At 40.2% G+C, this 27,814-nt stretch overlaps 2 protein-coding genes across 10 annotated transcripts in view; one reads left to right on the forward strand and one right to left on the reverse strand.

Moving 5' to 3' along the window:
* Positions 1-27,814, reverse strand: part of CTNNBIP1 (catenin beta interacting protein 1) — a 668,528-nt gene that overhangs the window by 438,544 nt on the left and 202,170 nt on the right. The window lies entirely within an intron of this gene.
* KIF1B (kinesin family member 1B) overlaps positions 1-27,814 on the forward strand; it is a 178,384-nt gene that overhangs the window by 59,066 nt on the left and 91,504 nt on the right. For 3 of the 9 annotated variants that reach the window (XM_050787676.1, XM_050787730.1, XM_050787684.1), the window contains exons 7-17: positions 183-294; positions 4,163-4,240; positions 4,935-5,000; positions 5,725-5,742; positions 8,309-8,384; positions 9,209-9,287; positions 10,910-11,052; positions 12,014-12,055; positions 15,216-15,427; positions 25,455-25,534; positions 26,419-26,494. In XM_050787676.1, coding sequence (XP_050643633.1) covers positions 183-294; positions 4,163-4,240; positions 4,935-5,000; positions 5,725-5,742; positions 8,309-8,384; positions 9,209-9,287; positions 10,910-11,052; positions 12,014-12,055; positions 15,216-15,427; positions 25,455-25,534; positions 26,419-26,494 — 982 coding nt within the window. The remainder of the gene's footprint in view (positions 1-182; positions 295-4,162; positions 4,241-4,934; positions 5,001-5,724; positions 5,743-8,308; positions 8,385-9,208; positions 9,288-10,909; positions 11,053-12,013; positions 12,056-15,215; positions 15,428-25,454; positions 25,535-26,418; positions 26,495-27,814) is intronic. The other 6 variants (XM_050787719.1, XM_050787741.1, XM_050787752.1 and 3 more) reach the window with 4 other exon arrangements.

The raw sequence follows: 27,814 nt of genomic DNA on the forward strand, positions 1-27,814 counted from the left end.
ACTTGATGGGCTCACAAATAAGGCAGTATTGAGAGCAGTTGTGTAAGTGACAGTCTTGCAATCTGTGAATAAGTTTAAGACTATTGCTTGTGATTGTTATGCTTATAATGTGGAGCCTGCTGTCCATTTCAACTCTCATCTAAGAATTCCATTGTCACGTGGTCACCTTTATGTTTATTTAGGACAGTGGCAGCTACGAACATGAATGAAACAAGTAGCCGTTCCCACGCTGTGTTTACGATTGTTTTCACCCAGAAGAAACACGATAATGAGACCAACCTTTCCACTGAGAAGGTAGGAGAACTTCAGTCTGTAGGCTTGAGTTGTGAAGGATGGAGATTTTGAGAAGTCCCTTTTGTTGCCCTCTGCTGTTTGTGGAAGGTTGGGTGTTGGGGGGTGCTCTTTTACTTGATGGGGAGGGTGTTTTAAATTTTTCTTCCACCCTACACCAGTTTTCTGTATAGATTCTTAAATGAAGTTGCAAGATAGAGAATAGAGTTAGGAAAAAAAACAATCCAGGACTTTGGGTCTCAAAAACTACTCAATACAAGACATTTAAGCAGTCTTGTGGGAGAAAGTTCTTTCTTTTCTTCTTCTTGACTGAACCTTTTTATTATTACCATGTTAGTTGCCTTTGGTATGTGTATTCTTTTTTTTTTTTTTTTTTTTTTTTTGAGCTATGATACTGTTATAGTGGGATTAAATGTTTAAGCAAATGATATGTTTTATTCCTGGAAAGTAACTCCACAACAGTTCTGATGTTCTTCAAATACCTTTCTTGCTTATTGATTTTTCATTTTCTATAGTGGTTAAATGTCACAGACTTTAGAGTTAGATTGCTTGCTTTGAATTCTTATTCTGCCACTCTTCAGCTATGTTACTTTGCGCAAACTACTTAACCTCTTTGTTCCTCAGTTTCCCCATCCATAACAGCCTGATAGGATTGTTAAAAGGATTACATGTTAATATAGGTTAAGTGCATACAATAATGTCTGGCACAGAGTAGCCACTCAGTAATGTCAATCTTATTGTTAGTAATAAAAAATTTATGTTGAATACTACTCTATCTACATTCCTAAGAAGGATGCAACTGGATTTTTAAACTTGAAGTTAGGTTTATTGTACTGGCAATTATAAAAGATCCTTTGCCTTATAAAATCCTTTTGATACCACTGTCAACAACTATTAGAATCACCTTTTATTTGTTGACTTATTCCTAGCTGAAAATGATTTTTAAAAATATACTCCTGCTAGGCTGGGCGCAGTGGCTCACGCCTGTAATCCCAGCACTTTGGGAGGCCAAGGTGGGCGGATCAGGAGGTCAGGAGTTCGGGATCAGCCTGGCCAGCATGGTGAAACATTGTCTCTACTAAAAATACAAAAAAATTGGCTGGGCTTGCCGGGCGCGGTGGCTCAAGCCTGTAATCCCAGCACTTTGGGAGGCCGAGACGGGCGGATCACGAGGTCAGGAGATCGAGAGACGATCCCGGCTAACACGGTGAAACCCCGTCTCTACTAAAAAATACAAAAAAAATAGCCGGGCGAGGTGGCGGGCGCCTGTAGTCCCAGCTACTCGGGAGGCTGAGGCAGGAGAATGGCGTAAACCCGGGAGGCAGAGCTTGCAGTGAGCTGAGATCCGGCCACTGCACTCCAGCCTGGGTGACAGAGCAAGACTCCGTCTCAAAAAAAAAAAAAAAAAAAAAAAAAAAAAATTGGCTGGGCGTGGTGGTGCATGCCTGTGGTCCCAGCTGTTCAAGAGGCTGAGGCAGGAGAATCGCTTGAACCCAGGAGGCAGAGGTTGCAGTGAGCCGAGATCGTGCCACTGCACTCCAGCATGGGTGACAGAGCGAGACTCTGTCTCAAAAAGAAAAACAAAAAACTCCTGCTGGGCACCGTGGCTCACACTTGTAATCCAAGCACTTTGGGAGGTTGAGGCAGGAGATCACCTGAGGTCAGGAGTTCGAGACCAGCCTGGTCAACACGGTGAAACCCAGTCTCTACTAAAAATACAAAAAATTAGCCGCTCATGGTGGTGTGTGCCAGTAATCCCAGCTACTCCAGAGGCTGAGGCAGGAGAATCGCTTGAACCTGGGAGGCAGAGAGTGCAGTGAGCTGAGGTCGTGCCATTGCACTTCAGCCTCGGTGATAAGAGCGAAACTTCATCTCAAAAAAAAAAAAACAAACTTCTTATATAGGTGATCAAACAACTTGCTTAGCCAGAGGTTATAATGTTAGTGCTATTTATTAGTTAGTATTTATCTGAATGCCAGGAAAGAACATTGTATATAAAAATGTTTTGGCCGGGCGCGATGGCTGAAGCCTGTAATCTCAGCACTTTGGGAGGCCGAGACAGGCGGATCACGAGGTCAGGAGATCAAGACCATCCTGGTGAACATGGTGAAACCCCATCTCTACTAAAAAAAAAAATACAAAAAAACTAGCTGGGTGAGGTGGCGGGCTCCTGTAGTCCTAGCTACTCGGGAGGCTGAGGCAGGAGAATGGCGTCAACCCAGGAGGCGGAGCTTGCAGTGAGCTGAGATCCGGCCACTGCACTCCAGCCTGGGCGACAGAGCGAGACTCCATCTCAAAAAAAAAAAAAAAAAAAAAAAAATGTTTTTTGCCCTTCTCCCATGATGTCAAATCTACAAAATTAATGTTAATCCCATAATCATAGCTTTCCTGGTAGTCCATTTTGGATACTTTTGTCTAAACTTTCCTGAAGCTTTATTTTTTTACAACTTTATTGAGGTATTATTGAAGTATACAGTAAATGGCACATATTTAAAGCGTAAAATTTGGTCAGTTTTGACATATTTTTATACCTGTGAAACTAGTGCCACAATCCAGATAATGATAATTTCTATTATTCTCAAAAGTTGCCTCGTACCTGTTTGTAGTCTTTCTCTATATCCCTTCTACGGCAATCCCTGGGCAGTTCCGGACCTGCCTTTTGTCAGTATATATTAGTTTACATTTTCTAGAATTTTATATAAATGGAATCATAGAGTATGTGCTGTTTTTTTGTCTGGAATCTTTCACTTAGCATAGTGATTTTGAGATTCATCTATGTTGTTGTGTTTATCAATAGTTCCTTTTCATTGTTGATGAGTATTGCGTTATACAGATACACCACCGTTTATTAATTCAACTGTTGATGGACTTTTAAACTGTTCCCAGTTTTTGATTATTACAAATGAAGCTGCTGTGAACATTTGTGTACAAGTCTTTGTGTGGACATTTGTTTTTGTTCTCTTGGTAAATGCTTAGGAATAGGATGATTGAGTCTTACTGTAGCTCCTTAAGAAATGTCAAGTCCAGGCGCGGCGACTCACACCTGTAATCCTAGCACTATGGGAGGCTGAGGCGGGTGGATCATGAGGTCAGGAGTTTGAGACCAGCCTGGTGTACATGGCAAAATCCCATCTCTACTAAAAATACAAAAAGAAAAAATTAGCTGGACGTGGTGGTGGGCACCTGTAAGCTCAGCTACTCGGGAGGCTGAGGCGGGAGAATCGTTTGAACCCAGGAGGTGGAGATTGCAGTGAGCCAAGATCGCTCCATTGCACTCCAGCCTGGGTGACAGAGCAAGACTCTGTCTCAAAAAAAAAAAAAAGGAATATCAAACTGTTTTCCAAAGTGATTGTACCATTTTACATTCCCACCAGCAATATGTGAGAGTTCCAGTTGCTTAAAGCTTCAGTTTTAGTATGCCATTTAATGAGTTGATGAGTTTTACTTATTTTTATAACATACTCTAGTAAACTATGTCGTGTTTATACTAAAGTTACTTTTTTTGAACCGTGGTAATTGCTATGAATTTTGTGCACGCTCTTTTTTTTCTAATTAAAAAAAATTTTTTTTTAAAGACACAGGGTCTTCTATGTTGCCAATCTGGAGTGTAGTAGACAGCTTTGAACTCCTGGGCTGAAAGGAGCTTCCCGAGTAGCTGGGACTACAGGCGTGTGCCACTGCACCTGCTGTGTGTGCTGTTTAAACTGACTCTGATAGGTGTTGTCTTGATCTTTTTGTGCCATATTTAAAAGCTCTAATACTTTTAGTTTTCTCCATACCTTAATCTTTTAAAAAGCATTCTGCCTCTAAATATTTCCTGTCTCTATCTTGCTTATTTTTTAATTGCTCCCATGTTACTGTTCTTTATCAGGTCAGTAAAATCAGCTTGGTGGATCTAGCAGGAAGTGAACGAGCTGATTCAACTGGTGCCAAAGGGACTCGATTAAAGGTATTTATTTTAGCAAATAAATGGCCTGATCAGTAAATGTTCTGTACCATGAGACAGCAAACCATGGCCACCACCTGTTTTTGTAAATAAAATTTTATTGAAACACAGCTACATACATTTGTTTATGTATTGTCTGTGGCTGCTTTTGCACTGCAATGGCAGTGTTGTGACAGAGACCATATGGCCCACAAAACCTGAAATAATTTTTGTCTGTCCTTTTATGGAAAAATTTTGCTGACTCCTGATCTGTAACTTCAATAGAAGGATAAGTTATCTAACTAAATAGTTAGGGAGGACATCATAGTCAGGGTGAGAGTTGAATTGCATTTTAAGGAACAGGCAGCATTTGGCTAGATGGAATTAAGACATGGCAATGGGAATAGGATATACAGTATTAAGATGTGAGAACAGAAGTTTCATGTTGATGAGTTGAGGGAAGAAGGCTGCACACATCTGTAAACTTTTGGAGCACAAACATCTCGAAGATACTTTAGGACTGTGAGTTAGGCCTGTGGTCTCAGCATGTTGTTATCAAGTGGAGAAGAGGATAGATTGAGGACTAAAGGTTGTTTTTAGAACTTGTAATAATAAAGAAATATGCTAGCATATGGCAAATCATGTTTTATGTTGTATATGATATGACAGTAGTAGAAATTCTTCATCATCATTCTTTCATATTTGGTATTTATTTTAGGAAGGAGCAAATATTAATAAGTCTCTTACAACTTTGGGCAAAGTCATTTCAGCCTTGGCCGAGGTGGTAAGTTTTATGCTTCATTATAAGGGGAGTTGTGTCTGTTCAGCAAATATACTTGATGATATTTGATTATTGTTTATGAAGGCTGCCTTTTTGTGGCCCTTTTCTGTAATCTTGCCTTTCTCTTTTTAGAGCTTTTCAGATAAGATACTAGGTATAAAACAGTTTGACTTTGTACTGCAAGTAAAAGAGACTAAGGAGAACAAAAGTAAATATAGATCTGTAAAAACTAGAGCAAACACCTAAGGTTTGACTGATTTTTTTGAGCCTTGTTTTATGTCTATCACAAAAACCAAGTTGATTTATTGTCTCTTCTTTTCCTGTGTAATGTTTTCTGAGTAGGATGCAGTATCTTTTGGAGTATTTTGAGCAGTTTGGCTTTGGTGGATGCTGTTGATTTGAGAGCCAGTAGTAGGTTTTTTGTTTTGTTTTGTTTTTTTCCCAATAGTTTTGTTCTTTTCCTACTCCTTAATGGTAGAACAGTAAAGCTAAAACAAAAATTCTCTTTTTTTAATTAGGGGCTTCATTGCCTACATTATTTAAATTAGTCATTGTGTGTTTTAGTTTAGTTTAAAACCTCATTTTAATTGCTAAGAATTATGAAATGCTTTCTTGCTTGCCTTGGAGAAGTCATAATCTATGACATGAAATTTAAACAAAATCTCATTTTCTACTTGGAGGCTTATCCTGTGTTCTTGTTTTCTCTTTTAAATGCTTTCACCTGTAGGATAACTGCACTAGCAAGGTATGGTGGGGATTGGTAGAGATAAACTAGAATTGACTTTTATGTTTTAAATCTTCACCAGGATGTATGGTGACATAAGTAGGAATGGAACCTTTAAAAATGTTTTCATCATTTGTTTTCTGGCTCTGGAATTTAGAGTGGCTGTAAATTTAGAGTGACCACAAATCATGAGATTTCACACCAAAATTAATTTATAGAACATTATATGCTTTGGAGAAGGAATTAAGAATAAAGGAACAAGGACGGGCATGGTGGCTTATGCCTGTAATCCCAGCACTTTGGGAGGCTGAGGCGGGCGGATCATTTGAGGTCAGAAGTTCTAGACCAGTCTGGCCAACATGGTGAAACCCCATCTCTACTAAAAATACAAAAATTAGGTGGGTGCGTGGTGCGTGCCCATAGTGTCCCGACTATTCACGGGTTTTAAACTGAGGTTTTAGGCCTCAAGGATTACATAGTGGAATGAAAGTTTGTTCCACTAATCTGAATGACCGAAAGGCTTAATTCTCCCTTGAGGTCTGTGCAATCTAAAATTGAACCTGCTATTGGAAATGACTTTCTGATTGGTGGATTGTGTGTCTGTGGGTAGAGTGGAATGAGATGATGTAGACATATTTGATAAGAGATGCTTCTTGCCTACTCCCTTACCTCCTCAAAAAAAAAAAAAAAAACACAAAACCACAAGACCAGCCACTAAGAGGCCAGCCACGTAGTACTCGTTTTCTGAATAGAAAAAGTGCTTGTGCAGATAGTAGGATCATCCTTAGTTTAACGTTGGATTATACCAGGACTGGATTTTAAAACTGCTGATTTGCTGGAGTGGTGTTTATCAGTGAGGCCCTGCCTTTCCCCTTAGTAACTTCTTTTTTTTTTTTTTTTTTTTTGGAGACTGAGTCTCACACTGTTGCCCAGTCTGAGGCACAGTGGCATGATCTCGGCTCACTGCAACCTCCACCTTCTGGGTTCAAGCGATTCTCCTGCCTCAGCCTCCCAAGTAGCTGAGATTACAGGTGCCCGCCACCACCCCTGGCTAATTTTTTGTATTTTTAGTAGAGATGGGGTTTCATCATGTTGGCCAGGCTGGTCTTGAACTCCTGACCTCAAGTGATCCACCCGCCTTGGCCTCCCAAAGTGCTGGGATTACAGGCATGAGCCACTGTGCCCGGCCTCCCCTTAGTAGCTTCTTAAAGTGTCACAACGCAGTAATCAGCCAGCATGTATTTGAATAGCTGTTACCTGTAAAGCATTTGCATTAATTTTTACTTTTAGAAAGTATAATTTTTTTTCATTTCAGCACTGCCTTTTCATTGGTGTTTTTTGCTTTATCCTGTGTTAATAAGAAGGATCATGAAGAAAGCGGAATAAGTAGACTTAATAGAACATTCACCTTTCTAAATTAGCAAATCATATCACTTTCTTAGACCTTTTTACTTTTAGTCTTTGCTTTAATAATTGCATTATTTTTTGCATAATTTCCTTTCAAAGAGACCAAATGAGTATTATTTTACAAGAGTTACTAGATTTGTCCAGGTGCAGGGTCTCACGCCTGTAATCCTAGCACTTTGGGAGGCCGAGGCGGGCGGATTACAAGGTCAGGAGATTGAGACCACGGTGAAACCCCGTCTCTACTAAAAAATATAAAAAATCAGCTGGGCACGGTGGCGGGCACCTGTAGTCCCAGCTACTCAGGAGGCTGAGGTAGGAGAATGGTGTGAACCTGGGAGGTGGAGCTTGCAGTGAGCTGAGATTGCGCCACCACTCCAGAGCAAGACTCCGTCTCAAAAAAAAAAAAAAAAAGGAGTTGCTAGATTTGCAGCAACCCACCCAATGACATGGTGGTTGGCCAAGTAAATTCACTAACTAGATGACTTGCTCCAACACATCCAACCTGGAATGCACAGGATTAGTATTCTCCCCTCTGCAAAAATAAAAATTGAGGATGGAGTATTAGATGATGTTAGGGAATTATTGTTTATTTTGATAAGTGTGATAATGGTCTTGTGGCTTTTTTTTTTTTTTTTTTTTAAAAAAAGACATGACCTTTTCCTTCACAGTAAGAAAAAGAAAAAAAATGATATAGACAGGATATTAGGTAATAGTATTGTATTGATGTTAATTTTTTGAACTTGGTCATTGTTTTCTGTGTAAGACAATGTTCTTATATGCTGAAGTGTTTAGGGGTAAATGGAGATGAGGTCTGCAACTGACTTCAGAATGGGTCAGGAAAATAAAAAGTTGTAGAAAAGTGTTTGGGGGTTAATTGAAAGATGATTGGCAGAGTATTGATAATGGTTGAAGCTGCATGTTGGGTATGGTAGCTCATTATACTGCTCTCTCAACTGTTGAATATGTTACACAGTTTTCAAAATAAAATGTAAAATGAAAAAATTACCTTATTGCGTGAGTTTTTGGTATTGTGAAGAATTGAAACTATGAATGATAAACTTCCACAGTGTTGGGGTTTTACTGTAATTTAATTTACTTGGGAATTTTAGACTGATTTGCCTTTCTTGGGAATTTTTTTCCCTAACAAAAAATGCTAAGACCATTCCTTTCCCTTTAATAGAGTAAAAAGAAGAAGAAAACGGATTTTATTCCCTACAGGGATTCTGTACTTACTTGGCTCCTTCGAGAAAATTTAGGTATGTTGACCACTAGTGAAAAGTAGTTATCTTTTTCACTTTGATTATCTTTTGTGGTTAATTGTCCTGTGTCTGTTTTGGAGACAAATAATCTCTAGATATTCATGTTACTACTTGAGTGTTCCTTGCCTGCTTTCATTTTTACTCCTAATTTCAGCTGGTTGGATTCTCTTGGTTTTAAGCCAGGGTGTACTCCCATATCTCATTTACTTCAGGGCATGAACTGTGCTGTAATTGTCTTCCCAACTGCCCATACCTGTTTCAGATTATTGCTCGCTCTTCAAAGTTATTTCAAAAATCCATGCTCCTCTGAGGTGCACAAAATTAGACATTGCCAACCCTTATTCCTCCTCATTGCTGATGTCTTCAGACCTTCGAATCACTGTTCTTCATTCACTTCTACTTTTTTTTTTTTTTTTTTTTGAAATGGAGTCTCGCTCTCTTACCCAGGCTGGAGTGCAGTGGTGCAATCTTGGCTCACTGCAACCTCCGCCTCCCGGGTTCAAGCAGTTCTCCTGCCTCAGCCTCCCGAGTAGCTGGGATTACAGGCACACACCACCGTGCCTGGCTAACTTTTTTGTACTTTTAGTAGAGACAGGATTGTGCCATGTTGGCCAGGTTCGTCTTGAACTCCTGACCTCAAGTGATCCGCTCGCCTGGGTGAAAGAGTGAGACTTCCTCTCAAAAAAAAAAAAAAAAAGAAATTTGACTTTACATTAAATCTTAGGATTTGAGATCGCAACCTCAGATTTGACACATTCCATGAAATTTTTCTTTCTTTTAAAATGAGTGTGACTTGAGATACTCATGATTAATCTTTTTAGGTGGCAATTCTCGGACTGCAATGGTTGCTGCTCTGAGCCCCGCGGATATCAACTATGATGAGACTTTGAGCACTCTGAGGTACTTTCTTTTGATCTCAGTAGCAACGTAGACCACATTGCCATCAGATGTCATTTTGTGATACCATGGATGTTTTTATGCTGTCTGGGTAGTTATTTATGAAAATAATGTTCCTTTCCTCTCGTAACAGGGAAAACTTAGGGAAAAAGTGATTGTATTATAGTAGAATTTACCTCTTTATGGTTTTCCGTTTCATTGGGAAAGGTATGAAGTTTTTATTTTTTTATCCCTCATGGATTCCTAGATAAGGCAGGAACTTTTTCATAGGAAAGATTTTTAAATTGCTCAAGTGAGATTTTTGGGTAACTTTTAGATAATAGTGACATTTTCTTATAATATTCATTTCTATAAAAAGAAGTGCCACCCTGCTTGTGGTGTTTGTCGTTATAGAAATGCTGAAGTCGGCTGGGCGTTGTGGCCCCCACCTGTAATCCCAGCACTTTGGGAGGCTGAGGTGGGTGGATCACTTGAGGTCAGGAGTTTGAGACCAGCCTGGCCAACATGGTGAAACCCCATCTTTACTAAAAATACAAAAATAAGCTGGGCATGGTGCCATGCACCTGTAATCCTAGCTACTTGGGAGGCTGAGACAGGAGAATCACTTGAACCTGGGAGGCAGAGGTTGCAGTGAGCTGAGATGGCACCACTGCATTCTAGCCTGGAGACAGAGCAAGACTCCGTCTCAAAAAAAAAAAAAGAGAAAAAAGGAAAAAAAAGAAATGCTGAAGTCATAATAAGTAATAAAAATTATAGGAATATGTAGCAATATTAAAAAATTACCATCATAGCCAGGTGCAGTGGTGTGTGCCTGTAGTCCCAGCTATTTGGAAAGCTGAAGCAGGAGGATCACTTGAGCACAGGAGTTTGAGGCCAGTCTAGGCAACATAGTGAGACTCTGTCTCTTAAAAAAACAAAAAACAAAATAATTACACAACAGAATGTTCATGAGAAGTTTTTTTTGCTTTTTAGTTTTTGTTTTTGTTTTTGTAATGGAGTCTTTTGCTGTGTGGCCCAAGCTGGAGTGCAGTGGCAAGATTGTAGCTCACTGCAGCCTCAGACATCTGGGCTCGTGTGATGCTCCTACTTCAGCCTCCCAAGTAGCTAAAACTACAGGCACATGCCACTAGGCCTGGCTGATTTTTAAAAATTTCTTGTAGGGATCGGGGGTCTTGTTATGTTATTCAGGCTGGTTTCAAATTCCTGGCCTCATGTGATCCTCCCCACTTGGCCACCAAAAGTGTTGGGATTACAGGTGTGAGCTGCCTCCTGAGGCCTATTTTTTATGTATGAGTAGGTTTCATTACTTTAGTCTGGAACTCTCTACCCTTCTTCCATGAAAGACAGTTGATATAATGGAGTGAATACTATACAGTCTCATAAGTTGGGTTTAAGTCCTCTCGCTGTTATTTATTTCCATTGTGATCTTGCGCAAATCACTTAAATTCATCTGAGCCTTTTTCTTCATCTTTAATAGGTACTATAAAGCTTTATATAGATGTATTATTATGAAGGCTCATAAAATGTAAACACTCAGGATATTTGATTTAAAAATAATAGTATGTTACTTATGAGAAGTAGAACATATGAGAAATGACAAGAATGAATTTTCTTTTTGGATCTAGATATGCAGATCGTGCAAAACAAATTAAATGCAATGCTGTTATCAATGAGGACCCCAATGCCAAACTGGTTCGTGAATTAAAGGAGGAGGTGACACGGCTGAAGGACCTTCTTCGTGCTCAGGGCCTGGGAGATATTATTGATAGTAAGTGAATTAAGGATCATTACAAAATCTAATCCTTTCTTCTTCAAGGTTCTTATTCAGGGTTCTTATATTTAAAATAAACTTCAAGTTAAGGAACATGATGAAGCTAAATGGTAGTGAAAATGTTTTTGTTTTTTTTTTTTTCCTTAAAAAACTCAATGGAAATGATCTCTAGATTCCTTTATGTAGCATATACCAGGCTATCCGTTTGAACTCATGAAATTAGTTTTTAAATCACAAATATGTCGCTAGTATTTTTTTTAGAATTCTATTTTAGATCAGCAATGAAGTTTATTTGGAATTTTAAACCTGTCATCACTGAGCAGTTAATTACTTCATAGAAATGTTATTTGAAATTTTGGGTTTCGTTTCATGGGTTACTCTGGATTAGTGTAGTGGCAGTAATACAAGAAATGCACCATTCAAGCCTACCTTCAGATAAGATTCTCCTTTGAATGGCCCCCTCCTCCTGTAAAATGATGGATTGCCTCCTGCTGTCTATGAACATATGAAGGGGAAAAGTTCAATTCCTGTGAAGTTCAAGAACTACACTTCCAGACAGTATTGTTTTACGATGTTGTATTAAAATGTATCTTAAAAAAACTCATGATGTGCCTATACAATGGCTTATTCAGAAGTTCTCTAAAGTGAGTAAAATGGATTATTCATATATGAATAGAATATAGGTTGGTTTAGTAAAGCATATTTTTATTTTTTGAGTGTAAAATTAATATTATATTCCTTAAAGTTCTAATAAGATTTTCAAGGCCTCTTCTAGTTTAATTCTTCTTATTGATTAGAGTCTGAGTTTAGATGAATACCATTTGTAAAATTGATACCATATTCTAAATATTAACTTTCTCATCTCCCCAAATGCCAAAAAATGCTCTGTTCCCTTTCTGTGTCACTGCTGAACCTGAACTTTGACCCTTCTCGTATTTTCCCTCCTGCTTACCTTCAGTTGATCCATTGATCGATGATTACTCTGGAAGTGGAAGCAAATGTGTGTATTTCACATATTGGTTATTTCCAGTACTCTGACTTGCTAATCTGCCTCTGCTGGATCAGCCTTAAAATGAGCTTTGCATGCCAGCAATCCTTACAGAGAAATCCCAGACAGAGCATAGTATAGAATCAGAAATAATCCTACTTTTGCCCTTCTTCATTTAGCAAACTAATTTTTGCTGAATTTCAGTTTGTGGCTTGAGTGAAGTAGAAAGGCTTGAGAATCTCTTGCTGCGTCTACTCTTCAGTTTTTCCCAGTGTGATTAAATTAAATCCAAAAATCATAGATGATGATAGCAACTGGCACTTACTAATTGTGCATAATATGCCAGGCCCTATTCTAGGCACCTTGAATATAGTCTCTTTTAATTCTGTTAATGGCTTTGAAAATATTTTATTATGTCCATTTTACCAATAATCATTTTCAGTCCGCAAAACTATCTATGATTGAAGAGCTCTGTAAATGTTGGGCTGAGACTCATGGGAGCTTGTGCTAAGTTGCTTTTCTCCATATCTTCGGCCTCAGATGATTAGATAAATATTTTTTCCTTTTTTTTTTTTTTTTTGAGATGGTCTGATTCTGTCACCCAAGCTGGAGTGTAATGACGTGATCATGGCCCACTGCAAGCTTGAACTCTTGGGCTCAAGTGATCTTTCCATCTTAGCCTCTTGAGTATCCGAGACTACAGTTGTTTACTGCCACGCCTGGCTGATTTTTAAATTTTTTGTTTGTAGAGATGGGGGTCTTGCTATGTTTCCCAGGCTGGTCTGGAACCCCTGGCCTCAAGCAGTCCTCCTGTCTCGGCCTCCCAAAGTGCTAGGATTACAGATGTGAGCCACCACACCCAGCCTTTCCTCTTTTCATAAGTCACAAATTAAAATAACTTAGGTGTCTAAAATGACTCAAACATTTTTAAAGAATCACATGTACCTCGTTATTCTCTCCATATATATCTTAAGTTGGTGAGGAAATTATTTCTTACCCTTTTAAGGTAATTCATCAAGAAATTGTTATCTTAGAAGAAAAATATCTTGATTTTGGGGTTAATTTTTAGATTCGTACTGAGTCATTTCTTTTTTTCTTTTCTTTTCTTTTTTTTTTTTTTCTTTTGAGATGGAGTCTTGCTTTGTCACCAGGCTGGAGTGCAGTGGTGAGCTCTTGGCTCACTGCAACTTCCTCTGCCCGAGTTCAAGCAATTTCTCCTGCCTCAGCCTCCGGAGTAGCTGGGACTACAGGCCCACACCACTACGCCCAGCTTATTTTTATATTTTTAATAGAGACGGGATTTCACCATGTCGGCCAGGATGGTCTCAATCTCTTGACCTCGTGATCCTCCTGCCTTGGCCTCCCAAAGTGCTGGGATTATAGGCATGAGCCACTGAGCCCGGCCACCTGAGTTGTTTATTTCTACAGTAAGGCATGTAATGAGGCTTGGCAGACAGTGAGAAAATGCATAGGAGAAACCAAATATAGCCCTGGCTGTGGTTATGAGGTTAGGGCTTAAATACACTATAATGTCCTGATACAGAAGTGACTCTTGGACTGCAGCAGCTCTGTCTGAGATTTCCAAAGCTCAACGATACTGGTGTAGAAAAGGTGCCGCCTTCTTTTTGCTTTTGTGCTCAAGGTGTTGCTGCTGCCAGCTTGTTGCCTACCTCTTTTCTTAGCAGCTGCGGCATTTCCTGAAACACCACGCATGACTAAGTTTTAATTCTATATTCCTAAGGGAAAGCAGCCCTGACTACTTCTCAATTTCCATCTTGATCTAATTCTCTTAATTCCTTTTAGGGCTTGCATGTGACCATTGGACCTAAACTCTGTCCATCCTGATCTTTTCCCCCGATGGTTAACTTTTTGCTCTAATCCCTATCCCCCTTTTAAAAGATGCCTCTTTGCTTGTTTCCCTGTGTTCTGTATTTGCAGATGGTGGTTTTCAAACTGTCTTGAAGCAACCACTGGCTTTAAGGGAGTTAAAAAACTGGCTTTAATTAAATAGTAGAGATGAGTAGGCCCAGGGAAAACTAATAGTATTTTTTCCAACTGTGTGTATTGACTCATCTCCTTTAAGGAAAACTTACATAGTTTTGATATGAATTTTAATTTTTCAGATTCAAAAATGAGCTAATTTTAAAGTTGGATTGCACCAATACTTATGGTTTACCTTTGGTATCTTTTTGCAAAGGATGACTAATGAAAGAAAGTACAACAGCAAATCAGTAAATTTTGTTGTTTGTGGCTTAAATTTTTTTTTCTTTTACCAATACTGAGTTTAAAAGCGAAATTAACCGTTCTATTAGAGACTTAGTAAATGGAAGTATGTTCCTAAAACTTGCATTTTATACTAGGAAGCAGGCTTAGCAGTGACCCATGGTTGTACTCTTAGGCTAATTAAGGGCCTTAAATTAACAAATAATCGGCCTTATTTTTTGCTTGCTCTGACTGAAGAATGGAACCTACACTAAAACTCATTCATCTGCTAATTGTTCTTCCCTGTTGAGGCAATCAGTTAGTCCTGACTTTTTAACCAGGACTTATACAAAATTCCTCTCATTTCTATAATTACGCTTTTTTATTTAAGACATATTAAAAATCCTTTTAGCATGTTGAAATGTTGCCATACAAAGCATACTACTCAGTGCACAAACTTTGTTTTAACCATAACATTTTCTTGGAAATTTTTGCTGAAATTACATAAAACACTGAGCCAGACCAATATGGATTATTATTAATAAATAAATGATCATTGTTTTCCCCTTTACAAACTACTGGAAAAGTGTAAATCTGAAGACATTGTAGACTAGGAGCACTAGAAAGACGAAATGGAAGGTATTTTGGTTTTTTTAGGGAGAGTGCCTAAGCAGTTTCCTTTGAGGCTCTGGTTTATCCCCCTGCAAGATACAGTGTTAACCTACATTGGAATCTTTTAGTTTGTAAATGCACAAATGATTCTGAACCTCTAGGATACCACTATTAAAGACAGACATGTTTTAGAACTGCCATCTAGAACAGTTGTAACCTGTGTTTGTATTATAGCCTGTCTTTGTCTTGGCGCTTTAATGCTGTCCTTTCTTACAACAATATTCCTTCCTGTCTTTTTTTCTTCTGCTTCTTTCCCTTTTCCCTACTTTTTCTGCCTTCTCTTCTTTCTATCTCCCAGATCTGAAAGATTTTCAGAACAATAAGCATAGGTACTTGCTAGCCTCTGAGAATCAACGCCCTGGCCATTTTTCCACAGCATCCATGGGGTCCCTCACTTCATCCCCATCTTCCTGCTCACTCAATAGTCAGGTGGGCTTGACGTCTGTGACCAGTATTCAAGAGAGGATCATGTCTACACCTGGAGGAGAGGAAGCTATTGAACGTCTAAAGGTAAGTCATAGTTCACACTGAATACAAGGTATTCTATATAGCTCCACAAGGAAGAACTAGGAGTAAAAATCACTAAGATTTCGATTCAGCATATGGAGAACTCTCTGACTCTTAGAGGTGTCCTGAAGATTGAATTTTCTGCTTTGTAAGTTAATTTCTTTTCACTAGAATGCCTGAGTCTGACATGGTCAGGCAGAGTTGGGAGAGGTGCATGGGCAGGTCATAGGCTGGCAAGGCAGAGTAATGGATTAATAGATGTGTACGTTAATTCTGGGGTAGTTCATCAAGTTACAGTGAAATTGTTTTGTTAGAAATTTATTTGGAAACGTTTGGTTTCATTCGAAGATGGAATTCTGTATAGAGCCATGCTTCTGTTAATAAAGATAAAGTTTGGGCCGGGCATGGTGGCTCACGCCTGTAATCCTAGCACTTTGGGAGGCTGAGGCGGGCGGATCACGATGTCAGGAGATTGAGACCATTGGGAGGCTGAGGCAGGAGAATGGTGTGAACCTGGGAGGCGGAGCTTGCAGTGAGCCGAGATCGCGCCACTGCACTCCAGCCTGGGTGACAGAGCAAGACTCTGTCTCAAAAAAAAAAAAGTTTGAACATTTGAGTAGCTTTTCCAGGTTTATTCAGATACTTATTAGGTTATATCTTCTAGAAGTTCACAGAAAACATTGATACCCTATGATTACTGTGTAGGAAGGTTATCTCCTCCTACACTGGTACCCATGGGGTCGCAGGGCCATAGCTGCATGTATGCAGATTTGGCCTATGGCTCCCAGCTTTGCTGTTGGAGGTATTTCCCAGCCTATTACTGGCTCTGTGAGGTTCGATCTCACCTCTCTGTATGAATATGAAAGTTAAGAGCAACAGAGCCTTCTGACTCATAACTGCTTCTCTTCCTCCTCAATTCATTCAGTGCACAGACAGTTATCACCTGCAGTGCTGAAAGATAGTTTGACCCATACCTTTTAACCATTGTGTTTAAGAGTGCTGGAATAGGGGGCACAGGGAGGACAAGGAACACTTTTTAAGAGTCTGAAAAGTTGCAATCATGCTGCCAGCCAGCAGTCCTCTTCACATTCGCTCGGTATTCCACTTGACTGCCGCTCATGCAAGGACATTAGAGAACAGTGACACATTGACACATTTAATAGGTAAAAGGCTTGCTGAAAAACTCTTTAACACTAAAGTGAATTAAGCTTGACAATTGAAAATGTCAGATGCTCTCATTTTAATTTTCATGTGAGGCTGGCAAACATTTTATCTGAAGAAAGAGGTTCTGCTTTTTCTTTCTTAATCAGCCTACCTTTTCCCTTGACATTTTACTCATTTCAAAAGTATAGTGTGGGCCGGGCATGGTGGCTCATACCTGTAAACCCAGTACTTTGGGAGGCTGAGGCAGGAGGATCATTTTAGCCCAGGAGTTTAAGGCTGCAGTGAGCTATGATTGCACTGCTGCACTCTAGCCTGAGTGACAGAGTGAGATTCTATCTCAAAAAAACATGCTTGGCCAGGCGCAGTGGGCTCAAGCCTGTAATCCCAGCACTTTGGGAGGCCGAGATGGGTGGATCACGAGATCAGGAGATCAAGACCATCCTGGCTAACACGGTGAAACCCCGTCTCTACTAAAAATACAAAAAATTAGCTGGGTGTGGTGGTGGCTAGGACTACAGATGCAAGCCACCACGCCCGGCTAATTTTTCTATTTTTATTTATTTATTTTTTGAGACAGAGTCTCACTCTGCCGCCCAGGCTGGAGTGCAATGGCGCGATCTCCAGACCCTGCAACCGCCGCCTCTCAGGTTCAAGTGATTCTTGTGCCTCACCCTCCAAGCAGCTGGGATTACAGGCGTGCGCCACCGTGCTCAACTAATTTTCTTATTTTTAATAGAGATGGGGTTTCACCATGTTGGCCAGGCTGGTCTTGAACTTCTGACCTTAAGTGATCTGCCTGCCTCAGCCTCCCAAAGTGCTGGGATTACAGGCATGAGCCACTGCGCCCAGCTTAATTTTTTTGTATTTTTAGTAGAGATGGGGTTTCACTATGATGGCCAGGCCGCTCTTGAACTCCTGACCTCAGATGATCTGCCTACCTTGGCCTCCCAAAGTGCTGGGATTACAGGCGTGAGCTACCATGCCCAGCTTTATTTTTGTTTCTAAAGCATGTTTTTGTTTTTGTTTTTGTTTTTGAGACGGAGTCTCACTCTGTCGCCCAGGCTGGAGTGCAGTGGCCGGATCTCAGCACACTGCAAGCTCCGCCTCCCAGGTTTACACCATTCTCCTGCCTCAGCCTCCCCAGTAGCTGGGACTACAGGCACCCGCCACCTCGCCTGGCTAGTTTTTTGTATTTTTTAGTAGAGACGGGGTTTCACCATGTTAGCCAGGATGGTCTCAATCTCCTGATCGAGGCTGAGGCAGGAGAATCCCCTGAATCCAGGAGGCGGAGGTTACAGTGAGCTAAGATTGCGCCACTGCACTCCAGCCTGGGCAACAGAGCGAGACTCCATCTCAAAAAAAAAAAAAAAAAAAAAAGAAACAAAAATAATGTTCTTGTTTCTTCCTTCAGAACATGTAAGTGGAAAGTGGTGAAGTTCTGCAATACCTAGCAAAGGGAGAAAGAGTGAGAAATCTTTCCATTAAATGTTGTAGGCTGCAGGGTAATTTTTGCTGTTGGTAAAATTGACTTTGAAATTTTACTAAAGACCTTAACGAAGAGGAGTGGTAACTACACATTTTCTCACTATAGGCGTCAGTGACCATGTTGGCTTTGCAGGGCTCTTTTTAGAACCAGAGTTAAAAATAGGGAGCTCCTTGGGAATGAGAAGTAAAACTCCCACTTACTGAGTCCTTAATATAAAATGTTCTTTTTCTTTGGGGATTTTAAATCGTAACTATTTGCTTATTAAAGCGTTAGCGCATACGCTTGAGATTACCCTTTCCTTTGACATTCATCTTGATGTAAAGGAGAAATTTCTCCCTAACTGCCAAGTGGGACCAATTGAAAATAATGTCACGTTAGGAGTCAAGACATTAACCAGACTCTTTAAGAATCAGGTTACCCAGTGTCTTCCAGATCATTTCTAGGGAATAACACTGTCATTATTCAGGGAACTCTTCCTCCAACTTCCCTATGTCCCACTAAAGCAAGACAAAACAAAACTGTATTACTTCAATCAGAAAACAAATTTTCTTTGTTTTAATTATTTCTTACGCCAAAATAAAGAACTCTTCGGTTTTCCCTAGTTTTATTCTAGAAAGAAAAGAGCTTCCTTAGGGCTTTTTGTTGTCTTGGGTTTTTAATGCAGTGTGGTAGTTCACTGAAGCATAAGCGCCTTAGTTCTGCCCTTATTTTGTGAATGGTGAGAATTCCTTTCGGGTAAACCTGCATTTTAATGCTGCAGGCAGATAGCATCTTTCATCCAAAGCTCCAGGGCAATGTTTGTACAATAGAAATGCTTCAGAATATCTAGGAACTGGGTTCCTAAGGCATGGTAACTGTAGGAGAAAAATATTATACTGGAGAACAGCAATAGAGGAGGTTAATTCATTTTCCTAACATTTTATTTCCCTTTGTTTCTTTTTGACTTTAAAAAAGGTCAGTTGATTGGATACTGTTTTTACACCCAATGTTGCTGTGGCTTTGTTCACTGGATAGCCTTTTTGCATATGTTAGGTATGCACATCACACCATTGTAAATATCTTTTCTGTTTTTTGAGACGGAGTCTTGCTCTGCGCCCAGGCTGGAGTGCAGAGACGCAATCTCGACTCACTGCAACCTCCGCCTCCTGGGTTCAAGCAATTCTCCTGCCTCAGCCTTCTGAGAAACTGGGATTACAGGTGTGTACTACCACACCTGGCTAATTTTTGTATTTTTAGTAGAAACTGGGTTTCGCCATGTTGACCAGGCTGGTCTCAAACTTCTGACCACAGGTGATCTGCCTGCCTCGGCCTCCCAAAGTGCTGGGATTACAGGCGTGAGCCACCATGCCTGGTCTTCCTGTCGAATAAGGTTTTAAACATGCAGCTGTAGCCACAGCTCTCGTGTTTATTAGTCTGGCATCACAGTCAGTACTGTGAGTGCCGTTGCTTAGACTTAGCCTATAAATATCCACAAATATCCATTACAGAAGCAGGCAAGGGCAAATGCTGTGCTAAGCACCCAAGGCCACATTTGGAACCCACTTAGGAAGTATGCTATGTTCAGTACGGTAAAACCTTGGTGATTCAGTGGCTTCAACAAATGTTCTGTGTAGTAAGTGTTTTTCATGGAAATATTTCTGACTTGTCCTGGTGATTTTTCTGTTTCCTTAACTAAACCATCAAGAAGAGATTAAATTGTTTAGCTATATGAACATAATTTATTAACCAGTGCTGTACAAATAGCTAGAGATGCAGACAAATATGATGTGAGACCAAAGAGTGAATGACACCTGAGCCCGGCATTCCTCAGAGCTTAAAGAAGAGTTCCTGGTGTCCCTCTGTTTTTTGGATTTTTTTTTTTTTTTTCAAAGAAAGGGAGGAGGATTAAAGGTTTATCTCCTCAATCCCTTATTTCTGAACCATGAATCCACATTTCAAGTTCATCTTACATTAGGCCCCTAGAGTGGGGTATGGGAAGCTCTGGACACCAGAATGCCTACCTGCTGGCAGAATGAATTGATGCTCCTGAGACTGGATGCTGTTTTGCACTTGGCTTCCCTATTTTATTTATACTAAGTTTGCTACTCAGGCTTGAACAGAATATCCCTCACTCTTTCTTAACTTAGGGTGAACTGTTTCATAGAATGTTTACTTGAAAGCCTGTTGATCCTGCTTTATTTGAAGAAAGAACAGTGAGTCAGCAAATAGCTCTAGACCTGGCTCAGTGAGTAGTGTGGCCTCACTTAGCTTCTCTGATCTGTTGGAACGCATTGGCGCCATCTTGGCTCAGTGCAACCTGTGCCTTCTGGGTTCAAGCGATTCTCCTGCTTCAGCCTCCCAAGTAACTGGGGCTACAGGCACGTGCCACTGCGCCTGGCTAATTTTTGTATTTTTGGTAGGGATGGGGTTTCGCCATGTTGGCCAGCTGGTCTTGAACTCCCGTCTTTGGTCTAGTTTTCTTATCTCTAGAATGGTTCTGGAATAAATGATTTCGCAGGCTTTTTTTGGCTCCGAAGTTGTGCTAATGTGACTCACAGTTAGTATTTTCTCTAAGTTTCCCTCAAAGTTTTTAAAAATAGCTTTCTAGACAACCTCAAAATTGCAGCTGAAAACTGTAATAAAAATAAAAGTTATACCTTACTCATTAAATCTCTTTTCTACAAAGAGATCATGTTCTGATTTACTCTTCAGATGGTAAGTAAAATTAGATAAGTCATATTAGAGTTGGCTGCAAAATGGTAAGAGGATTCCTAGACAGTAATTTTGCTTTCTTAGAGTGAGTTCTACAGTTGCCCCAAAATAGGGTGGCTTTAATATGACCAGATAATTCTCTGCTCTGAAATAACCTTTTTCTGAAGGTAATCAACTAGGAAGAAATATTTTTAAAATATCTCATGTCAGTTTGTATTCCATAATCAACAGTGGTTTGTGGACCGCACTGTGATAAGTACTAGTCAAGATACCTTGGTTAGGTCGGGTGCATCCTATTGTCCTGTTTGTTGAAGGTTTTCACTTTGAGAAGACTGTATAGATTTCTACTCAGCTATCTTTAATAGACCTTAAAATTATGTAGGTTATGTCATCAGCTTGTCTTATACTTGTCTATTTAAAATCATATGCAGGTTGGGGCTGGGAGGAAAAGAAAAAGGAAAAAAGCAGTCATATGCAAAAGCATTTTTTTTTTTTTTTGAGGCGGAGTCTCACTCTGTAGCCGAGGCTGGAGTGCAATGGTGCAATCTTGGCTCACTGCAAGCTCCGCCTCTGGGGTTCACGCCATTCTCCTGCCTCAGCCTCCCGAGTAGCTAGAACTACAGGTGCCACCACCACGCCCGGCTAATTTTTTGTAGTTTTAGTAGAGACAGGTTTTCACCATGTTAGCCAGGATGGTCTTGATCTCCTGACCTCATGATCCGCCCGCCTTGGCCTCCCAAAGTGCTGGGATTACAGGTGTGAGCCACCATGCCTGGCCAGCATTTTCTTTTTTTAAAGAGGTGCTCACTGTGTTACTCAGGCTGGAGTGTAGTGGTGCAGTCATAGCTCACTTATGCAGAAGCATTTAACACCACTCTTAGTGATTGTTGAATAACTTTTGTGGTGCTTTATAGATAAACTGTTGAAAACTTGGTCCTTGGCCTTCTCATTCCTTGCGGAATTGCGTGGATTTGTCTTGCTCGCTGGCCCTCTAGCATGACACTTTGGTTCTCCACTCGTGGAGTGGCACGTGCACTGCATGGTAATCATTTCTGCTGAGGACTGTAGAGATGCCATTCAGGTAGCTGTTTAGCCTTTCAGCCTCTGTGTGTGTTCTGAAGCCTAATGAGAGCCATTTCAGGTGTTTTTTGTCACCTTGCCACCCCCAACCACAGACTTGTTCTAGCTTCTTCCACTTTGTAAGTGTAACTCTTTTCTGAAAAAGTACCTTCTACATGGCTGCCTTGATGTAAACCTTACTGATGCCCAGGTTCCTTCTTTAATCTGTTTTAGTCTTTGCCTGCCTTTGCTTGTTGTTGTTGTTCTGTTGTTGTTCATCTTTCGTTTTCTTTTTTTAAATTTTATTTTAAATCATCCCCTCTTATTTGTTCCACCAAACTCATATACTACTTTGCTTTTGCAGCTGCTGCCTTGAATCTTCATTCTTGCTTTTTTCACGTGTTCCTTTGCCTTTGGTATGTTTTTTTGTTTTGAGGTGACATCCAATCATATAATATTCTGGAAGTCCAAGAGATTCAGAAAATCAAACACTAGACAACTTAAGGTTTATTGTATTACTCACAAGTCCTTTCTGTGTAGACATTTATGTTTTGGGGCCACAGGCTTCTTTAGTGACCTGTTATATGAATCATACATTGAAGTGTTTGATGAACTATAACATATAACACTTTTCCTTGTTAATCACTGTTAGCATCATTACTATCATTTCATTATCATCATCTGACTTTCTTTTTTTTTTTTTGAGACAGAGTCTCGCTCTGTCCCCCAGGCTGAAGTGCAGTGGCACGATCTTGGCTCACTGCAAGCTCCGCCTCCTGGGTTCACGCCATTCTCCTGCCTCAGCCTCCTGAGTAGCTGGGACTACAGGCGCCTGCCACTGCGCCTGGCTAATTTTTTGTATTTTTAGTAGAGACGGGGTTTCACCATGTTAGCCAGGATGGTCTCGATCTCCTGACCTTGTGATCTGCCCGCCTCGGCCTCCCAAAGTGCTGGGATTACAGGCGTGAGCCACCGCGCCCGGCCTGACTTTCTTACTTCGTCTCCATGACCAGCATTTTCACCTGTTTTGGCATATGCTCGTCCCACTTTTTTGTACTCCTTTGCTTCCATTCTTTGTCTGGTTAATTGCTACTTGTCCTTCATTTCTCTGTCTGGACCTCACTCAGCCTTGATTCACCTATGTTACAGAGACCTATGAATACTCCAGTTCTAGCTCTTAGTACACTGTTCTCTTATCTCCTACTGTATCCATTCTCAATCCTCAGACATACTGCTCTAGCATCACAATTATTCCTGGAAAACTCCAGGTACTTTCCCACTCCCAGCATACCCACATGGCAGCTTCTGCTCTTTGATCTCTGCTCACGTATCACTGAGTCTGTGAGGCCTGTCTTGACAACCTCACTTCAGATCGCTCCCTCACCTACCCTTCCCCGTGTGGTCTTTCCTTTTGTTGCTTTTTCTCTGGAGCACTTGCCACTATCTGACATACTGTGTACTTATTGATTAAAATGGATTATATCATGGCTGGGCATGGTGGCTCGCACCTATAATCTCAGCACTTTGGGAGGCTGAAGCGGGCGGATCACCTGAGGTCAGGAGTTTAAGACCAGCCTGACCAATTATGGCGAAACCCCGTATCTACTAAAAATACAAAAACTTGCCGGGCATAGTGGTGGGCACCTGCAGTCCCAGCTACTCGGGAGGCTGGAACAGGAGAACTGCTTGAACCCGGGAGGTGGAAGTTGCAGTGAGCCAAGATCACACCACTGTACTCCAGCCTGGATGACAGAATGAGACTCTGTCTCAAACAGACAGACAGACAAACAAACAAAGAAAATAAATAAATAAATGAATAGGATTATATCAGTCTCCTTACTATGATGTAAATCTTATGAAGGCAGAGATTTTGTTCTCTGCCATATCCATAGGTGCCTTGAACAAGGCTTGATATGTAATGGGGTTATATGTAAGTATTGAATGAATAAATCATCACTTACTTGTCTCTCTAGTATACAGTAACCTCCTTGAGAGCAGGAAACATGTTTTGGTTCTTTTAAAATTAAATTAAATTAAATTAATTAATTTGCTTATTTTTTAAATTTTACTTTATGTTCCAGGATACATGTGCAGAATGTGCAGGTTTGTTACGTAGGAATACATGTGCCATGGTGGTTTGCTGTACCTATCAACCTGTTATCTAGGTTTTAAGCCCCGTATGAATTAGGTTCTTATATTTATGTAAGTGTAAACACTCAGCTAGTGATTGGTAAATTGTCACTTCAGTGGCTGTGTGCCTTCAGATGAGATTTAATACTAAACCTTTCTATGTTGACTGTTGGGTTGTGTTCAGGAGGTTATTGTGTCATGGCGAAATTATAGTGAAACAAAAGCAGTAAATACCTTTGGGAACTTTATTCTTTTTTTTTTTTTTGAGACAGAGTCTCGCTCTGTCACCCAGGCTGGAGTGCAGTGGCGTGATCTCTGCTCGCTGCAAGCTCCACCTCCCGGGTTCACGCCATTCTCCTTCCTCAGCCTCCTGAGTAGCTGGGATTACAGGCGCCTGCCACCACACCCGGCTAATTTTTTGTATTTTTAGTAGAGATGGGGTTTCACCGTGTTAGCCAGGATGGTCTCGATCTCCTGACCTCGTGATCCGCCTGCCTTGGCCTCCCAAAGTGCTGGGATTACAGGCGTGAGCCACCGCGCCCGGCCTTTATTCTTTTATAGAAGTGGTTGTCAGAAAAAGTATCTTTCATTTTGGAATGTTAATATTACCCTTCCTCCTCTAACACACACACACAGATACATATAGACAGAGTCACTATTAAGGTGTTTTTTTTCTTGTTTTGTTTTTTTGAGATGGAGTCTCACTCTGTCACCCAGGCTGGAGTGCAGTGGTGCGATCTTGGCTCACTGCAACCTCTGCCTCCCAGGTTCAAGCGATTCTCCTGCCCTCCTGCCTCAGCCTCCTAAGTAGCTGGAATTACAGGCGCGCACCACCATGCCTTGCTAATTTTTTTTGTATATTTAGTAGAGACGGGGTTTCATTGTGTTGGCCAAGCTGATCTCGAACTCCTGACCTCGTGATCCGCCTGCCTCGGCCTCCCAAAGTGCTGGAATTACAGGCGTGAGCCACTGTGCCCAGCCTATTAAGATATTTTTATTAAGACTTGGAGGATCGGTTGGTGCGGTAGCTCACGCCTGTAATCCCAGCACTTTGGGAGGCTGAGGCAGGTGGATCACGAGGTCAAGAGATTGAGACCATCCTGGCCAACATGGTGAAACCCCATCTGTACTAAAAATACAAAAATTAACTGGGTGTGGTGGGACACACCTGTAGTCCCAGCTACTCGGGTGAGGCAGGAGAATCACTTGAACCTCAGAGGTGGAGGTTGCAGTGAGCCAAGATCACGCCACTGCAGCCTGGTGACAAAGCAAGACTCCGTCTCAAAAAAAAAAACACTTAGAGGATTTATTTGTTTGGGGTTGATTCAGTTTTAGGTCTAGTCTTTATGATTCTTATCTTACATATTAATAACATACAAATCTCATTACTTTTAATTCTGGCCTGTTTCCTCAAAGGGCATGATTTGCTTCTTGCTTTTCTAGCATGGTTTGTTAAATTACAGACTCTTTGCCCCTTTAACTGTGCACTTCCTTCCTTAGGAATCAGAGAAGATCATTGCTGAGTTGAATGAAACTTGGGAAGAGAAGCTTCGTAAAACAGAGGCCATCAGAATGGAGAGGTCAGGAGGTTAAAATCTGGAAATGTTTCTAAGTTTTCTAGGGGATGTGGATTACTTTATAGTAAGAAAAGATAAAATGTAAATTAAAATAGAAGAATTTGCCCTTCTAAAACACAAAATGAAACCAAATAAAATGGACAGGGATTTATGGCCAGTTGAATTTATGCTTTGAAATGACATCTACGTATTTAAATATTCTCTAGGGAGTCACAGGTTTAATAGTTACCATATTACCTGTTGCTAGGGATTCATAGAAAATAGAACATATTGGCCAGGTGTGGTGGCTCATGCCTGTAATCCCAACACTTTGGGAGACTGAGTCAGGCAGATCATGAGGTCAGGAGATCGAGACCATCCTGGCTATCGTTGAAACCTCGTCTCTATTAAAAATGCAAAATTAGCCGGGCGTGGTGGCGGGCACCTGTAGTCCCAACTACTCGGGAGGCTGAGGCAGGAGAATGGCATGACCCCCGGGAGGCGGAGCTTGCAGTGAGCCGAGATGGTGCCACTGCACTCCATCATGGGTGACAGAGCAAGACTCTGTCTCAAGGAAAAAAAAAAAAAAAGGAATAGTCTTTTCTTTTTTATATTAATATGCATATCATTTATGAATTATTGACTGTCTCCAAAGTCAGTTGAGACAAATTTCTTATCTCAGTGAATATAACTTTTACCAAGTTTTAATTTATTTCGAATGTGATATTGCTTTTAGAGATAACTTCTCATTAACGATGAGAGATAAGCACATTATTTTATGTTTGCATTATTGACTATAAACATGGCCAGTTGTTTTTGCTTTGCAGGCTTTATTTTCCAATTCGTATTAGACTGATTTAATTGACATTTTGGTATTAGTATTCTGATTTACCTGTTTTTTTTCCTAGAGAGGCTTTGTTGGCTGAGATGGGAGTTGCCATTCGGGAAGATGGAGGAACCCTAGGGGTTTTCTCACCTAAAAAGGTAGGAAACAATGTTGTGAAACCTAATCAGACAGAGACACTTTTTGTTTGTCTTTGTTACTGGGGCACTTCATGTCTTTCAGGACCTACTCTGTCTCCCCCTTATTATCTTGATACTTGCCTAAATTTCAGATATTTCTGATTTCATCTTAAAGCATGGTCTTATAGTACAAAGGCAGCCTATTTTTAAAATGCCTATCTTGTTTACTATTTACCAAAGAAAAAGCCTAAGGCAATATATCTGTAACTTTTGGCCATGATTCAGTTTGTTTAGTCATCTTTATTTGTTGCTTTCTCTTCAGTTCCCAGCCTAACCTAGCATACTTTCAGTTTTGGCTACTCTTTCATGTAGATTTTCCCACAGAAGTCGTCTACCCTGCTTTATAACTTTTTGGAACCAGTTTCAGCTGTACAGGTTTGTGGAGAAGAATACTGCTTCCATTTGCTTCTGCAATTTGTATTATAGACAACCCTTGTACTGAGTAAAGCAATTCCTTTCCCTGTCCTTCTAGACTCCTCTGCTTCCTTCTTCATTTTTAAAAAAGTGTCTCCCATAGTTACCTTCCTTTTTACATAATCATAGTTATAACGTAGTTAGGTAGCTTTTAGCTAATTAGAATAGTAAGGGTTTTTTTTGTTTTTTTATTAAACTAAGTTGCAACTTATTGTTGGATACTGGAAAATGGCTATCGAATGGTTATTTTGCGTGCTTATGTGTCAGAGAATAGGAGAACATATATTGATGTATAAAGCATGATTTTATGCTACTAGTAAATTATCCTTTATTTCAAGTGACCTTACATTGGCTGTTGGAGACTTAAACATCTTTATACCTAGGTTCTGATGATGATCTCTCTAAGTTAGGATACAAGGGGTGGTGAGTTTTGAATTGGTACTTTTATGTGATATGAAATATTCCCGTGGTTTTCGCTACAATTCTTCTGGTCAGGTTTTTCTATTGTGGCCATGTAACTTTTTTTTTTCTTTTCAAATTCCAATGTGTTATTTTCAACAGAAAAGACTGATGTAAAGACATTTTAGATGCATATTGTATAATAGAACAGTAAGTGTTTTATATGTTTATATTATGAGAGGTTAGTGGTTTCCACAGTTTTAATAGTTTTCCTTCAGTAAGACATGCGTTTATTCAGATATGTTACTTATGATTATATAGATTTTAGCAGTTACAGTTTTGGTGGAATTTAATTGTGCCTATGCATATATCTAAAGGTATTTTATAACATCTTACAGTGTTAAACCTGTAAGGATTTTTTTTTTTTTTTTTTTTTTTTTTGAGATGGAGTCTCGCTCTGTCGCCAGG

Source organism: Macaca thibetana, chromosome 1, assembly GCF_024542745.1.
Source record: "Macaca thibetana thibetana isolate TM-01 chromosome 1, ASM2454274v1, whole genome shotgun sequence".
NCBI lineage: Eukaryota > Metazoa > Chordata > Mammalia > Primates > Cercopithecidae > Macaca > Macaca thibetana.